The sequence below is a fragment of the Equus quagga genome, chromosome 10 (genome assembly GCF_021613505.1).
Source record: "Equus quagga isolate Etosha38 chromosome 10, UCLA_HA_Equagga_1.0, whole genome shotgun sequence".
In the NCBI taxonomy this organism is placed as follows: Eukaryota; Metazoa; Chordata; class Mammalia; order Perissodactyla; family Equidae; genus Equus; species Equus quagga.
The window spans coordinates 92,107,358-92,125,384 of record NC_060276.1 but is presented as its reverse complement, the minus strand read 5'-3'; the positions used below and the strand labels follow the sequence as shown (position 1 = coordinate 92,125,384).

The window sequence follows — 18,027 nt, the reverse complement described above, 5'->3', positions numbered from 1 at the left end:
AGTGAAACATGCCCTGTAGACCAACTTCCAAAAATATTGGTGAAAATTATTTTTGAAACAACCATTTAAAGTCTCTGGAAATGGTCCTAAGGGCATACAGCAAATGAAGAAATATTTATTCAAGAAAATCTATTAACACTTGGAGATTATAGCAAGAGTCTGTGGTATTTCAACTGATATCCACTCCATCCTTCTCCCCTCCCAGCTCAGTGAAATGGAAACTCCACTCAGGAGTGGAGCAACAAACAGGGCTCCTCCTACCTCCAGCTCTTAGTCCAAGGGCTATCTTTAGGGGAAGGGCATGACATCAACATTTCTCATCTTGCCCCCAGCTACTTGTCCCTAGGGCTAAGTTCTGGGCAAGAATGGTTGAGAGATGGGTGCTTGCTTCTTCCTCCCAACCACCACTCATGGGATGGAGACTCTACCTTGGGTCTGGCATCACTGAGTATACTGGGACTTCATCATCCTTACATAGATTGGTAATCCATTTGTGATCCACACTGAGAGAGGCAAGGTGAGAAGAGCTGAGGCTACTCCTCTCTCCGTAAGTGTTCAGCTCCTAAAGCAGGGGTGTCACTCAGAGAAAAATGTCCCATTGTCTCCACCCCTAGCTCCAGAGCTGTGGCTCAGAGATTTGCCCTGGAGGATAGCAGGCCTTAAAACAGAGAATGCTGAACCCCTTACCAAAGGAACTGACTTCATTTGCAATAGAGTATGGAGAAGTTTAAACCTAAGGGCACTCTCAAAAACAGTGGAAGTTGTGATGAAAGGCAATTGGGAAGAGATTGGTAGATTAATTGGAGGTATAGACAAAACTGTAGGCTGGCTGATTTTCTGGAGAGAAGCTGAGAAAAGACACCCAGGAGGAGCCTTCCTGGAGATGGAACAAGTCTTAAACATTGACCTAAGTAACACTTCACGAGAGCCTGGATTTGATTGGATTAGTCTGTGGAACAATTTATGCTTCAGGGCGTTGTTAAAAACAGTAGAGTGAGCAATCAGCTGGTAATTAGTGGAGCTTAACAGTTGGATGTGGTCAGAGAAAGAGACAAAGAGTTCTGCCAAAACTAATGTCATCCCAGGGTGACTGGGGTCATACCCAAGTCTGTACCCCATGAGGAACAACATCAAAGGCTTCACAATGTGAGGGGAGGCTATACACTTTATTAAGTTGATCCAGCCAGTCACTAAACAATTAAACAGAAATGATAATAAGCACTTGGTGGCAGAACTAATACTCAGTTGCTACAATATATTTAAAATTTCCAGTTGCCAACAAAAAATTGTGAGACATGCCAAGAAACAGGAAAGTATGACCCATAGACCAGAACAAAAGCAGGCTCCAAGCAGATGTGGGATTTAACAGACAGACTTCAAAGTTACCATTATAAATATGTTCAAAGGATTAAAGGAAAGGAAGATCTGATGACAATGCTGCATCAAATAGAGAATACTAAGAAGAATGGAAGTCATAAAAAGGAAGCAAATGGAAATTCTGGAGTTGAGAATTACAGCAACCAAAATGAAAAATTCACTAGAGAGCTGATTTAGTAGACTTGAACTGGCAGAAGAAAGAATAGTGAACTTGATGACAGGACAATTGAGATTTCCCAGTTTGAGGAGCAGAAAGAAAAAAGAAGGAAGAAAAATAAAAGGAAGTTTTTCAGGCAGAAAGCAAGAAACCCCAGGCAGTAATTCAAATCCATGCAAACAACAAAACACTGATACTGGTAAAGGAAACTGTAACTTTAAAAGGCAGTGTAAATGCATATTTATTTTCCTTTCCCCTCCTGACTGATTTAAAAATTAATTGTATAATGTATTGTGCATACAAGATATAAAATGTCATATATTTTCCAATAACAGCACAAAGGGGATGGGTGGAAGCAAAGCTGTACTGGGTTAAGAAAATGACTCCAGGAGGAAACTAGAGTCCACAGAAACAAATGAGGAGAATCATGAATGACAAATTAGGAGGTTAGTATAACAAATTCTATAAATATATGTTTGCCCTTCTCTCAGCTTCTCTAAAGACATAGAGACATACAATTATATAAAGTGATAGTTATGTCAATATATTATTGATTTTTTAGAATCTATAGATTTAATATGTATAACAATAATACCACAATAAGGGGATGAATTGACTTTGCCGATCATGGCTGGGCTTACATATCTAAGGCCTTAGAAGGGACAACTGGACTGACTTGGCTCAGCTCCATTTGGTCTCTCATCTTCCAGCAGGCTAGCTTATACTCACTGACATGACAGAAGTAGGTGTTTCAAGTAAGAGTGAAAGAACACAAAGTCTCTTGAGGACCAGGCCCATTAATGGCCCTCCATCACGTCCCCATTTTATTTCCCCATGTAAGAGGTAAGGGCAGCCAAGATTTAAGAGGTGGGGATGTAGGTACCACGTCTTCGTTGGAAGAGCTGCACAGTCACTTTTTAAAAAAAAATGTGGATACATGGAGTGGATACAGAGAATGGGATTATTGTGGCCACTTCTGCCAACCATCTACCACACAGTATTACAACCATTCATCCTGTACTTCCTTGCTCTCTTATAACCTTTTTCTATTTTGTCATTGGTTAATTAAAAAAGAACATATATATATATTTATATAAATTATGTTCATGTTCATCCAGATTTGAGAGATGGATCCAAGTGCCAAGATGTCTATTAAAGTCCAGATTCTTCATTGCTTGTGGGTGGATACAAGAGCATCTCAACCCCTGTCCTTTCTTGTACTCATATTCAGTCATACTTACTAGCTTTCATTTAAAACACCCCAAATACTTCACTAGTTTGGGATTTGCCTATGCCATCTTTCTGGAATGTTCTTTCTCTTACCCCTTCTCTGCTTCATTTCCTATTCTTGCGCCAGTTCTGTTTCAATGTCCCTTCCTCAGAGGATATTCCTTGATTACTCCATCTAAGTTACGTCCCCTCATTGTCTCTTAAAGTAATTTATTTTTAATTTACATTTTTAAATGTGATGTGGTTCTCAATCAAGGATAATTTTGCCCTCAAGGGGACATTTGACAATGTCTAGAGATACTTTTAGCATCACAACTGGATTATTGTCTAGTGGATGGAGGCCAAGGATATTTCTGAATATACTATGCCAGGAACAGCCCTCCTGCCCCACAACAAAGAATTATTTAGTCCAAAATGTCAATAGTGCTGAGGTTGATAAACTCTGCTTTAGGTTACGCATGGCAATTTGGAATTATGTATTTCTTTGGGTATTTAACATCTATCTTTCCCGCTAGACTGAATGCTCCATAAAGATGATGTAATGTCTTTTTTGTTTAACATTGAATATCTAGCGTCTAACTCAGTGGTTGATACCAGGTAGCTGCACCATGAATTTGTTAAATGAAAGAAGGAAGAGCAGGCAGGAGGTAAGAAGGAAGGGAAAGACTTCCTAAGGATGGTGTATAAACATTTCTGGGTATAGAGAATGCTGTCAGTGTCCTACCCATACTCTCACATCCCGTAGCGTTTAGATGCGTATTTCCCTGATTTTCAAATGTCAGAACCTGTATTTCTTTGTGTGATGGCTTTTATTAGGCTGGCAGAGCCCACTCTGCCCAATAGCATGACGATCCAGAATGCTGGGGCGTTATTTTCCCCTGGAAAGTGTGTTTTCTGGTGTTCCATAAAGTTCTTCAGTGATATTAAGCTAATCAATAATGGACACTTTATTTGCCTCTTTCCCTACCCTGTCTCAGTTCCTCTCTTCCCTACTAGAGTTTCCTGGGAATACCTCCTGTGGTAGGCTGAATAATGGCCTCCCCCAAATAACCAGATCCCAATCCCGTGAGCCTGCGAACGTTCCCTTATACGGCAAAAGAACATTCACGTATAAAATGATGTTAAGGATCTTGAGATGAGAGATTATTCTGTGTTATCCGATAGAACCTAAGTGCAAACACACATGCCCTTATAAGAGGGAGGCAGAGATAGGTTTGACACAGAAGAAGGAAATTTGACCACTGGAGCAAGATGCTCCACTGCTGGCTGTGAGGATGAAGGAAGGGAGCACAGACAAGGAATGCAAGGCGTGTAGCTCTGGGAGCTGGAAAAGGCCAGGAAACAGATTCTCTTCTAGAGCCTCCAGAAGGAGCGTGGCCCTGTTGGTAAATCGTTTTTAGCCCAGTGAAACTGTTTTAGACTTCTTACCTCCAGAGCTGTACAAGACTAAATATGTGTTTTTAAGCCACCAAATCTGTAGCAGTTCATTGTAGCAGTAAAGAGAATTTAATACAGATTTTGGTACCAGGAAGTGGGTTGCTGCTATAACAAATACCTAAAAATGTGGAAGTGGCTTTGGAATTGAATAATAGCTGTAGGCTGGAATAATTTTGAGGTGCATGATAGAAAAATCCTAGATTATCTTGAGCAGTTAATAGAAATATGAATGTTAAAAGTGCTGCTTGTGAGAGCTCAGAAGGAAGTGAGGAGCACAGTAGAGAAAGCCTTAGATAAGACTTAAATCATCATAAACAGACTATTGATAAAATATGAGTGTCAAACGTGTTGCTGGTGAAGGTTTAGAAGGAAATTAGGAACATAATATTGGAAATTAGAGGAGAAGGGATTCTTGTTATGCAGTAGCAGAAATCTTGGCTGAATTGTGTCCTACAGTTATGTGGAAAGCAGAACTTGTAAGCAATGAATTGAAGATTTAGCTGAGCAGATTTCCAAGAAAATTGTGAAAGGCATGTCCTTGTTTCTTTTTGCTACCTATAGTAAATTGCTAGAGATAAGACATAAATTGAGGGAAGAACTATTAAGCAAAAAGGAACCAGGACTTGAAGATATGAGAAATTCTCAACCTATCCAGATTACAAAAGACATTAAAATTAGAGGATTCACTGTCAAGAAAGCATCCTGTCGAAATTAAATCAAGGATGTAGCTAGACTTCCTTTTGCTAGTACCTCTGAGGGATCAAAAGATCAAAGTATTCAGTCAAATAGAGGACTCTGAAGTGATACAGGATGTGAATCATGAATAAAGCCTGGCCATCTCAGCAGAAGCAGGGACTAGAGATGAGATTTTCCAGGAGGGATCTGTGAATGAGCCTCTTGTCTAAGAGCATGAATCCCTGTGACATACATGGGACACTAGAAGATTTTTGAGTATGTTAAATCAGTGGAAACAATGCCATCTTTAACTGAAAGGGTAGATAGAGGATGAAATGAAAGAAGGCTGTGAGACTCCCAAAATTTGACGAGCAGAAAATAGGCTAATAAAATTACTCAGCTGCAAACATGTGCTCTGTACAAAATAAAAGAAAGATGATTCTGAGGGCAGAGCCTAGGGCCTAGAGGGCAGGTCTGTGGACCCAGGTGAAGTCATGGGGTCAGAGGAAGGAGCCTCAAGCTATAGTGGATTATTCTCAGGCTTTGAAAGTATGGAGATTTGCCTGCTTGCATATTGAAATTGCTTGGATCAGAGACTCCTTTCTTCCTACTTTGTCTCTTTTGGAATGGAAATGTCTGTAACTATCATCAGCTGGAAATGAAGCAAAAACAAAGCAGAAACACAAAATTGGTGAAGAAGAAAATTAAAATGAGAAAAAACAAGAAGAAACATCACTTGGTGTTTTGGCTTCACCGAGGACGGCGAAGAAAAGACACATCTGATCTTAAACTGAGCACAAGGTACACTTCTCTCTCAACAATGTTTACCTGGTTCTGACAGGTGAATTCATTGAGCATCTCATTGTGGCTTCCAAAATGGTCAAAGGATATTTTTCAAATAGTGTAAAATCAAAACATTCATACATATATGAAATGAACATGTGTTAAAAGATCCTGTTTACTCACTGAGGGAATGGGGAGATGTTATAGCTGGTTCAAAAGAGAATCCAAAGATTAGATACAGCCATATTGATCAAGAATATTTAAATGAATGTGTAAATGGGTGCAAAATTGGTTTTTGTACATCATAACTGGGAGGGACAATTTAATCTCTAGTAGACAAAACAGTTTACACATTTATCAGTGACCTACAACTAACAAAAGATTTTAAAACAGCTCAAAGACAATGCAAAGCTAGAATCAGATAACATGGACTGGTGTCCTAAAGACAGGGAAAAGTTTCCATTGAAACACACATTTGCTTTTACAATGTTAAAGTCAAGCAGAAAATTACAATTCCCTCAAAATGAGGGTGTAGTTGATGAGGATTTTTAGGCTGCTTAATTTTAAAATGGTTTATGACTTTTAAAACTGCAGATGAGAAGCAGGCTCCGAGGACTGGAACTTTGCTTGCCCTTTTGAGACATTTGAGTTTGTGAAGGAAGGGGGGATGACCTTGTCGGGACCTGAAATTGGCCACCCCAGGATATGTCTCTTTGGCATCAGGATTGTTTTGGGCTGATTGCTTTCGATAAACTGGGACAGGGAAGGAGGCTCTGGGGAATGGAACTTGCCCTTGTTGGGACACATTTACATTTGTAAGGTAAATCTCTATCTGTAAAAGGTGCCTCCCTCTCTGTACCAGGAAGAAGAGGAGAGATGACCTTGTCCCTAGAAACTCTTAATGGGGAAGGCAAGAACTTAAGTTGGTTGCTGTCTGGCAATCTCATGTAACTGGTTTAGGGTGGTGGCGTCTAACCTTTCTAACCTTTACTTAATCCGATTTGATTCTTGTCTAAAATTCATGGGATCACCCAATGACCAGACCCCACCTGCACTGATACCATTTTAACTTTTTTTTATGTTCTTTCCTTTGTCTTGTAAAGAGATGAATCAGATACCTATGCCTTAAATTTAGCCCTAACCCATAACTCGGGGCAGCGGCAGAAGCTCTGACTGCCCATGGGTCCTGTCCCCATGCTACACTATTCTCTAAATAAAAGAGCACTGCTGCCAGATCTTAAGAGTCTAAGAAATCTTTCTTTCGACTCCTCGGCCCACCGACCCCGCCTCATAGTCATTACAGTGACCAGGTTCCTGTCATGGACATTTCTAGGCTAAGGCCTGATAAGGGCATGATGGACACCAGTGATGTCATAAAGGCAGGATGTCCCTGACCAATCAGGGCCCAGAGCTCAGGGATACACTGGGAAGGACTGAATGCTGGCATCCAGAGAGGCCCAGACACCAGAATCAAGCAGAGCTGATTGGACCCGAAGCCAGCAAACATCATGTCGGAAAAACAAAGCCATGACAGCTCCCATCAGACTCAAGCCCATCTTCCAACGGCTGAGCTACCTGTGAGCTACCTGGACCGCCTTCTGCAGAAGGATCAGTATGCTCAGCACCAGAGTTCATCCACAGAGGTTTTTCTCTTTGCTATGGTGGACTACCTTACTGACCACATCCTGGAGAAAGTAAGCGCTGAGGTCAGCAACGGCGCTATCATCCCACAAGATGTGGAGGGAGCAGTGGACAACAACCGCGCGCCCCGCCGCCAATTGAGGGATTCAGCCTTCACTCTGTTTGGTGAGATGCCCGGAGCAAGAAGGAGCGGCTGAAGCCTCGGTCAGGGCCTAGTGGGAAGCCTCAGCCTCAGCCCACGCCCAAGCCCAAATTTCTCATAGCTGTAGAATCCTGGCTTCTGTCATCAATAAATGCTATTAAAGGATTCGAATCCATTGCTTTTGACTCCTCAGTTTCTGTCATTTTTAATTGGAGGTATTTGGGAGGCACCCAGAATGAGATATCTTGTGGAGGGTGGGAGGGGTAGAAGGGGTGGGCAGTGTGGATGCTGGGCAGTGTGGGATGCTGGAATCGGTGATTTCAGGGAGCAGTTTCTAATGGTGACAGTGTGGGGAGTGGCCCTCATGGGAGTAGCTGGTTGAGGTTGCGGTGGAGAAGACTTCCTCACTGGCTCTGAGCAAGTCAAGGCCTGTGAGGCCAGGAGGGTGTCGGGGAGGGTGGGTGGGGGTTGTGGGTTGGGGGATGGAGGATGGGGGGTTTTGGGATGGCGCTCCAGGCACGTTGGATTCCCAGAATGGTGGCGGTAACTGGGGAGGGGCTGAAGACCATGACTGAGTGCCAAAGGCTTTATTCACAACAGGGAACGTCGGAAAGTCAGGAGGTGATGGCGGCGGGGGTGGGTGGACAGAGCGCGGCATAGCAGTTGACGTGAACTTCACGGGACAGGGGCTTTACGTGAAGATTGAGGAGTGATGGGGAAACCATAAAGAACTATTCATAAAAGGAATTATTGTCAGGTTGATTTCATCTATCTATACCCTGCCTTGTTCCAAAAGAGGAATTGAGACAGGAATTATTAGCTAGTGCTGTGATGCCCCGTGGGGTATGTCCTTCCATCCTCCTGTGAACACTGGTGAATTAAATAGGAATATTATATAAAGGCTACTCTCTGGTCTAAAACAGGCAATTCAAGAGGTTCTTCATGGTTATTAATTAATGAATGGGCTCACTTATACATTATTTCGTTTCAAACATAATTATCAATCTCATTCTCTGATGAAACATCTGATCATTTTAATGATCACGTATTCGATAGAATAACAGAATTATCAGTGGCCGAATACCTGCTTTGAGAGGTATAAGCATAACCTGTGTAAATTCTGTCCCAAGTGATGGACTCAAATGCATATATAATTCTTGTGGACATTTTCATGCTGGGTGTTAAGTTTAAAAAGGTGTCACATCAAGTGTTATAGCAGTCTAACCCTTCCCCTGTATCAACGCTCCAGGGCCACCCTGTGCAGCCTCCTGGCGTGTCACAGAGGGCTGGTCAGAGGCTGCCCAGCCGGCTGCAACAATGGGCTGAGAGGACCTGGGTTGGCCATCCCAGTTCACCACTTTCTGGCCATGTGATCTTGGACATTGATCTGTTGCCTCTGAGCAGCAGTTTCCTCATGTGTCAAATGGGGATAATAAGAGTTATCTACAGAAACCTCATTGTCAAGGTGTCTACCCCACAAATTTCAATTTTAGTTTTCATTGCACTTTATTTTAGTAATGCGGTGACAGTCACGTGAGGAGGGCGTTAAGGAGCTGCCTCAGGCAGCAGCGGCTCTTTAGCAGCTCTTCTCTCTGCCAGTATCCTCTGCTTCTGTTTGGCCAGGTACTTCCTTGCTGAATAATGGTCCCCCAGGTCATGATAGTGGTCCTGGTAGGTCTTGGCCCCCTAGGTGAACTGCTCCAGCTCCTTGGTAATTTGTTATAGAGAGCCATGAAGCCCTCCTAGCCTTAGCCAAGTTCAACTCTTACTCTTTTCTTCATTTGAATTGGCAAGCAGGCCTTTGCCCGGCAACTGCAGGTGGAGAGTCACCAGGTTGTGGTCTCTTGTAAGCGTAGTTTACTTAGGGGCACATCATCTTCGATGGTTATAAAATGAGGACTAAATTATTTCAGAGGTCTGCTCCAGGGGCACAGTTACAAGTCTATGATCTTTTCCTAAGAGAAGTTCTCTATGGAAAGTGGGTAAGTGGGGCATAGGAGATAAGGATTATTCTTTAGGATCTTCATTTTACAGCTGAGGCCACTTTGGCCCAGAGATGGTAATCAGCTCTCCCAAGGTCACAGCAAGGAGGAGAGCCTGGCTCTCTTACCTGTTGTTGAGGCTCTTTCCTCCACTCTCTCCTGAGAAATGGACCTTGAGATAGAAACTATTTCATGTTCTCCTCTGTGAAAAGGAAGGTGAGCTCTTCAATGCAGGTCTTAGGTTTTCTTGGATTTAGGAGAACGCTTTCAATAACTCACTCTCAATTTTCACTTGTGTTTTATTTGGGAAAAAAGGATTGATTTCATAGTATAGGTCTTTGTACTTGGCAAACCTATGTCTTGTTCCACTGTGTGTTATGTTAAACTGTATCATGAATGCTTCTGCTTTTCAGTTAACTTGTTCTCGAAATTCTGATTCTGTTCACTGACATGATCTTAAAGGTGCTTGTGTGATGACGTCAGAAGGCTGTGCTCAAGAGCCTGTTCTTTGAAGTAGCTATCCTTTTCCTGGGGGTTCTTGGACAGTTCCTCTTTGTTTAAAATGAGATCTCTGTCCTGTACCTGTCTGTACAGTCTTATGGGAACCATCAGAATTAAACAAAAAACAACATGGAGGAGACAGACATTTAAAATGACTGTGGTTGGGACCGGCCTCGTGGCCAAGTGGTTAAGTTTGCGTGTTCCGCTTCAGCGGCCTGGGGTTTTGCCAGTTCGGATCCCGGGTGCAGACCTGGCACCGCTCAGCAGGCCATAAAATAGTGTGATTGCACTCAAACATATAAAAATAACAGTTGAAGTTATACCTGATAACACTATAGTGTTGTTGCCTAATATCATCAGGGAACGTACCACTAGGACTTTGGTAAGAGAACATATAAGGGGCAGTGAGGGTGCTGATAAATCTCCAGGACCTTCCTATACATGACACAACTTCTAAAATATTTATGTTAATAATATTTTCTCTATTCAAATTTAACAGGGAAGTTTGATCCCCTCTTTTGAGAATTTTTTTCCATGCAACTCATAAATAGTAGCATATCAAATAAATCTAATAATTTTACCACCTCTGTTTTTTGAAGGTAACAGAGTCTATGTGACTTCCAGGGCCTTCTGGGAAATCTCAAATAGAGTTGTAAGTGCAAAACTTATTTTTAAGTGTTATTTTCATTTTTCATTTAGGAATCATTTTGGGGAAGGCAAAAATAAAATCGCCAGGACATTTGAGTGCTTAAGATAGGATTCTGGAAACTCGAGAGGGTGAATGATTGTAGCTTGGCTACCTTCCCTCAAGATGGCAATACAATAAATAAGCATTCAGAAACTATGTAACTTTTATTGTCTCTTTTATTTTTTTATTTTTATTTTTATTTTTTAAGATTTTATTTTTTTCCTTTTTCTCCCCAAAGCCCTCCGGTACATAGTTGCATATTCTTCGTTGTGGGTCCTTCTAGTTGTGGCATGTGGAATGACGCCTCAGCGTGGTTTGATGAGCAGTGCCATGTCCGCACCCAGGATTCAAACCAAGGAAACACTGGGCCACCTGCAGCAGAGTGCGCGAACTTAACCACTCGGCCACGGGGCCAGCCCTTGTCTCTTTTATTTTAAAGAGAATAATCAGGGTCATGATAAAGTCAGAAGAAAGTGTAGAAAGTTATTGTGATAAGATACAGAATCTCTGCTTTTTTGGGCAGATTACAAAGAAGGTAGCTTAGAGAAACTGATTTCGAGCTTCTGACCTTCAGAAATAAGCAAATAAATGTATTCTTTTGAAAGCCATCAAAGGTTGTGGTAATTTGTTGGAGCAGTCACGGGAAACTAATACAGCTGAGGAGTGACCTTTTACAATTTCTTATTAAGAGCAGACCCATACTCTAACAAAACTTGGTCTTTTTTGCTAAGAGCAAGTAAAATTCTCAGACTGAGTTCAGTGTTCGATATAATATTTGATACTAAATTAACTACAAGCTCATTTTGAAAATCTTATGAATAAACTCATGAAAACTGAGTCAGGTTTTTATGTTCCTTTTCAAATTCTATTTCCGTGAACCTTCTAGAGCTTTCTGTACATGCTCAGTTTTGTGTTTCAGCACCTTCTCTCCTATTCTGGAACAAAAAGCTGTTTTACTTTAGAACAGAAACATTCTCGGGGCTGACCTGGTGGCGCAGCGGTTAAGTTCGCACGTTCCGCTTTGGCGGCCCGGGGTTTGCTGGTTCAGATCCCCGGTGCGGACATGGCACTGCTTAGCAAGCCATGCTGAGGTGGGCATCCCACATATAAAGTAGAGGAAGATGGGCACGCATGTTAGCTCAGGGCCAGTCTTCCTCAGCAAAAAGAGGAGGATTGGCAGCAGTTAGCTCAGGGCTAATCTTCCTCAAAAAAAAAAAAAAGAAAAGAAAAGAAAAAACCATTCTCTTTTTCGCCCTTAATGTTGAGACCCTAGTAGAGTCTCGTTCACATATATTATAACTTTTAAGCAAAGTCACTTCTGTTTCACAAAGAAGACTAATGTCCGTAACTATGTACTGTCTGTGACTTTACCAGAGTAGCTCATACATATACCTAACCCAACTTTATTCGGCCATACGCATTCCTTATACAGCTTCTCAACGTGGCAGAAATGAGCACGTTTGTTGACAGACCCAAAGGTGTAGCCTGTTTGTAGCATGTACAAATAAGCAGAAGTATATAAACTAAAACTATCCTTGGTAATCAATGTTTCAGTGTTTTACCTTACTTATAAATGATCTACCCGTCCGTACTTAACTCAATGTAATATCATCCAAGATTTTCACTTATCTAAAGATTTTGGAAATGCTCTCAAGCTGACATACTATTAAATCTTATTACTGTAGAAATTCAAGAACGTCAAAAAAATAATTTGATTTGCTTAAACAAATTTATGTTTTTCACATCTTTAAGTTTTAGTAGAAGTAATTCTAGCTCATTTGGTCAATAAAATTGTATAAGTTTAGGAAAAATATACCCAGGTAGCATAAAAATGTTTATACTTGATACTGATAAATCAGAGAAGACGTAGTATTTTTACAAAACCCAAACTGTTAAGCCAGACTTGTTTGCCAAAGGTTTACCCAAATTATGAGTTTGCGTTCTTAATATAGTTGTGATTCAGTTTCTGGGAGAATACATATTGTTTAAATCTAGTTCATTTTTAAGTATCATTGTTCAACTTCTTTATTTTCAGGAAATTTAAAGAATATTCCATTTATATAATCAATTATTTATTAAATATGCCAATCAGAACAGAGCTTCATTAAATTCAGAGATTTTATGATCTAATATACTAATATCATCCAGAAGTAGGGAATCCATTACATGCTCACACGATCAGAGGTGAGGGCATTTCTTAATTACAGACACGTGGACATACAAGCGCAGAGAAATAGAGCCTGTTGTGCCATGGGTTAGGAGTAAACACAGAAACAGAAAAACTCACCGGTCCAGATATCAAAATGCTGTTCTCCTCTCAGAGCGCATGCAAGTCTTAATTTACTTGAGCTCTAAAACAAACCAAAAAACAAAAAGACTGACAAGCCAGATTCTCTGTTGTCTCATCCAGCACAGATTAGATCTCTATAAACCATGAATCCATTTAGAAAGCTCTCTAAATGGTCTGACTCTAAAACCAAATTCCCATCCATTTATACCAACCATGGGGAATAACTTATGGGCTATGATGTATTCAAAATAAAACAAAGACTAAGTTAGTAGATCAGAAAATTACAACTAGAGAAGCAGTAGCATCATTGTATTGGTGCTTTGGATTCACCTGGACCACCAAGACAAGACTTGCCTGGGCTTAGACTCTGCATGAGGTGCTCTTTGTCATTGAAATTTACCTGACTCTGGTAGGCTAATGTAGTGGGCATTTTGGTTTGACCTCTAAGATAATTAAAAGATAATTTTCAGACAAGATAAAACCATTAAGTTCATACAGATATGAAATGAACACATGTTAAAAGATTTGACTTAACTCGTGAGAGAACCAGCAGGTGTTATAACCATTTTAAAGGAAAATACAAAGAACAGACATAAGAATATTGTTCAGTAACATTGAAATGTGCCCACAGGTCAGTCACAGACCCTAGGATGGAGGCTCTGTCTCAAAGGGTTGAACCACAGGCTGAGGGCAGAGCTTCAAGCCATAGAGGATTATTTGTAGGCCTTGAAACCTAATGGAACTTGCTGGTGGGGTTTCGGAATTGTTTGGGGCTGGTGACTCTTCTATCCTTATTCTCCCATGTGGAATCAGGACATCCATAACTATTATTCTATGCCTGTCCCACCATTGTATTTTGAGAGTAGATAACTTGTTCTCTAGTTTCACAAGTTCACAAATGGAGAGGAATTTTGCCCCAGGATGCATCATGCAGTGTCATGGTTAGATACCATGGACTGTGGTGCTGGAGTGCCTGGGTTTAACTTCTGGCTCTACCATTTATTAATTGGGTAACTATGGGCAAACCACTTAGTTTGCGCATCTGTAATATGGGGTTGATAGTAGTTCATACCTAATAAGTTTTGAAAGTTATGGGAAATGAGCACTTGGAATTATACCTGGCACATATGTGTCAGCTGTTGTCATCAGATATACTTTTCCTCAGATCCTTTAAGGAAAGAGTTTTTCAGGAATAAAACATTAAAAGGATGAATCACCTTTAAAATACTGATTTAAAATCTCTCACGTCCAGAAATTTCCTAAATGTGCTTTAGAGGATGAAATAGCTAGTACCTTTCCCCTGCTGAACAGAGGCATTCCTTTATGAAAGTGGAGACACTGCCTGCTTCTTAGAATAGCTGTCCACCACAGATAAACATTACTCTGAGCTGCTGGGTGTGTTCAGTGTGTAAATAGATTGTGGGAACACGAGAGGCTGGTTTTTCAAGTTCCTGCTCCTAGTACTTCAGAAGGGGCAAGTAATCCAGCATTCTACAGTTTGTCTGAAAGAAAAGTGAGCCTCCAAAAATGTTCTTCTAACCATCAGATTGAGGTAAGAATCATGTGTTTAGGGGGCTTCAGTGTGACGTCTGCTCTCTTGATTTTTGTATTTTCGTGTGTTTAGGAGGTGGGGTTTGCTTGTCAAGAAATGAATGACTCCTTCCACCATTTGATATGGGATTTTACAATAAAAGGAGAAAGAAAGGAATATATACAGAAGGCACATTTTAGCTATTGGGCTGCTATATAAGTTTGATAGATTGAGGAGGGAAATATAATATCTTCTTGTTATTAGCGCTTAATTTAATCTCCAGAGTGAAACCTTGCACTAGAGCCCACTGAACAATGACTATCTCCAGGAGCAAATATGTATCCTAGTGGCATAAAAAAAAATCAAGTTCACAGCAGGACTGTGTCATTTTGCCAAAAACTTCTCATACCTCTATGTATAAGATAGCAGTCTGTTCCCTCTGAATTTCTTTCATTGTTAGAAAACTCAGATGTTTTATTTAGCATTGTTGAATTGTTTTTTGCATTCAGTCCTGTTCTTGATACGGTTAGATATCCAGTATCTAAGGATTGTTAGAAGGATCGTTAATGTCTGAAAACCCTGGAATAGTTTCGACATGAATGTGATGTTTTTAACACCATGAGGAGATGAGATACTGGCTGAATATGCATATACACTAGAAAGATGCATCAGGTTTTGAAAAATTTCTCCTGAATATGGATTGTTTTAATTAGCAACGCCATCTTCCTCATTTAAGTGAAAAATACATTCTGCAACATAACATATCGAATTATATACTTGGAGAAAAATGTCTTCTATTTAAAGCATTCAAAATTATGAGTAGAAAATATTACTTCTATATGATAATGTATTTAAAATATTACTTAAATCTTAGTCTTCTTAAAGTGTCTTAATATGTCAGGAATTGAGCATTTAATTTTTTCACTTTGTAATAAGTTTTTCATGTGTTATTTAGACAACAGCTCAAACACAAGACTCTTATAATTTATACCCCATGACTTATGTGCATGAAGACATTCAACTGGGCCCTAGTGAAATCCTTAAATAGATCCCTAAATCCTTGAATATATATATACACACATACACACATATACCTGTATATTTACATATGGGCAGCTTAATATCAGGAAACAGATAAAAGGTGAGAAAATGTCTTTTTGTTGTCAAATCATGTTTATTCTATGATTTGATTCTTATGATTTTCTGAAATTCTCTGCCAGCCTAAGTTTGGGAATTAGCTGTGTTGTCTTTCCATTTATTCAGGTTTGATAAAGTCTTCTAATAGATTTGGGAATAAAACAATAAAATAATGATTTCTACCTCTTTGTGTCCTGGAGGCACATTTAGTACTTTTGTTGTAACTATTTTCTTTTAATTATTTAGTATGTTAAGAAAAGGAAAAGGGAATGCAACTTTAATATGTGAAACGAGCAGCTTGTCTTACCTAAGCTCTGTTAGAGAATGGCATATGTGATGACTGTTTTGCCAGCATATGTAAACACTTAGCTAATCATCTTTAATATTTTCTATTTAGAATTTGCTTGTACCTATGTTTTTGTACATCCCATATGTTGCTTGTTTATGTGCTCTCGCTCTCACACATTCACCCCCCCCACACACACACATTCATACATTTTGGATGATTTCACAGGAACTTTTATTTTGAGGAAGATTAGCCCTGAGTTAGCATCTGCTGCCAGCCCTCCTCTTTTTGCTGAGGAAGATTGGCCCTGAGCTAACATCCATGCCCATCTTCCTCTATTTTATATGTGGGACGCCTGCCACAACATGGCTTTATAAGCGGTGCTAGGTCTGCGCCTGGGATCCAAACTGGCAAACCCTGGGCCGCTGAAGTGGAGTGCACGAACTTAACTGCTACACCACCAGGCAGGCCCCTCACAGGACTTGTTAACTTCTCTCCAACTTGGTTCCATTCACGGCTATGTCTTTCTGTGGGTAGTATCATCATTTCTTTTGACCTCTCTTTCCTTACCATGCTTTTGCCATATCTTCATCATGCCTAGCCCGTGGACTTCTGATTCTACTGAAGATAGCAGTGAGTAAGTAGGTGGTCCCATTGTTTCCATCACTTGTGGAGTTGGCAACTGTAGTGGCTACCTTAAGTTCTGGAAGACCGTCTGGGAGTCAGGCAGAGCTCTTAGAGGTACAAAATCTGATAAATATACAGTGCACTAGGATAGGAAATTCACTTGATCTGGATTCTCTCTCCTTTCAGGAAAACACATCTCTACGAGGCAGTAATGTCTGCCTCAACTACCCTCTTTCTCTCTTTTATAACCCCACTTTCTTTAAATTCCCCTAGGACATGACATCTGCCTCCATCGCTTTATTGACACTGTACTTCCAAGGGTCACTCGTGGTGCTGTTAGGAAATCTAATTACATTTATTCATTCATCCATTCAGTAAATACTTAGTGACGGCTATGCGTCGGGCACTGCTAGGCACTAAAGTTACAGTAGGAAACAGTCTGACTTTATGTACCTCCAGTCTAGTTAAGGAAGGTATTAATTTTCCCAAATCATTTATTTCAATTGTGATAAGTGCTGTCAAGGATACTTTTCCAAATTCTCATTCTATTTGACTCCTTTGCTTTATGTGACATTCATGATCACTTCCTACTTCTCGAGTTTTCTCCTTCCTTGTTATATCCACGACTCCATATTATCTATCCAACTACTTTTCTACCACTTTACCTCTTGTCTCCTTCTCTTCCCTTCCCTAAGTGTTGGTTTCCCCCAAAGGTTTAGCATTTGACGCATAATCTATTACTTCTTTTCTTTGCCTGTGACTTCTCCTCAAACCATAGTTTTAAATATCACCTCTAAGTGGATGCTTCCAAGATATCCATTTCCATCTACTATACATTTTCCCACTTGTATGTTCAACTGTCACCGGATATTCATCATTGTTGTAGCCAAATTCAGTATCTTTCATGTCAAACTACTTCCTCTTTCATCCATGTTTCTGCCAATGGCATTGATGATCTCCTGGTTTCTCACACTTGAAACCATATACAAAGAAGCCATTTTTCTTCTTTGTATTTGCTGTCAATAACCAAACCACTATCAAGTCCTTTCATTTCTTTTATGATAATATATCTACCATCTATCTCTTCCCATCTACTTTTCCTGTTATTTTTTCTTTTATTCTTTATTTTCTCATCCTCTCCTCCCTCAGTCTGAGAGTTACCTAGAATTCAAAGTCTTGGTCAGACCCCACCTCCATCAGAAAATCCATATCCAGAAAGTCCATATCTCATGGATATCTTCTTTTTATAGGCCTCAGGAAGAGAATCATGGGAGCTGTGGAAAGAACATAGGCTTTAAGACCCGGGTTTAGGTGTTGATTCTACCATTCGCTGCCTCCTGTGCAGTTTCTCTCTCTGTGAACCTCAGTTTCCTCATACTCATCCTATCTCATACAGTAGTCGCAAGGAACAAATAAGACCATGGAGGTGAAGTCATTTTAAACTATGAAGCACTATATAAATATTAAAATAAGATATGTTAACATAAGAATAACTCAGGAGCGTGGACTAAGGCCCTGTGTTTTGGCTACCGAGGTGGTTTAG

General features: G+C 40.3%; 2 protein-coding genes across 8 annotated transcripts in view; both read left to right on the top strand.

Moving 5' to 3' along the window:
* Positions 1 to 18,027, top strand: part of SYTL5 (synaptotagmin like 5) — a 261,691-nt gene that overhangs the window by 72,589 nt on the left and 171,075 nt on the right. For 3 of the 7 annotated variants that reach the window (XM_046673686.1, XM_046673690.1, XM_046673689.1), the window contains exon 1: positions 14,341 to 14,455. The exons of 3 other annotated variants lie outside the window; for them this stretch is intronic. The gene's annotated coding sequence lies outside the window, so the exon portion shown is untranslated. Of the gene's footprint in view, positions 1 to 14,340; positions 14,456 to 18,027 lie in introns of those variants that run through there. One more of the 7 variants, XM_046673683.1, reaches the window with a different exon arrangement.
* LOC124245502 (huntingtin-interacting protein M) lies at positions 7,168 to 7,497 on the top strand. The gene has a single exon (XM_046672884.1). It carries the CDS (start codon positions 7,168 to 7,170, stop codon positions 7,495 to 7,497), a length of 330 nt encoding a protein of 109 aa, XP_046528840.1.

Excerpts from the sequence above, each read along its gene's own strand:
- LOC124245502 (XM_046672884.1), top strand. The coding sequence starts at position 7,168 with ATGTCGGAAAAACAAAGCCATGACAGCTCCCATCAGACTCAAGCCCAT.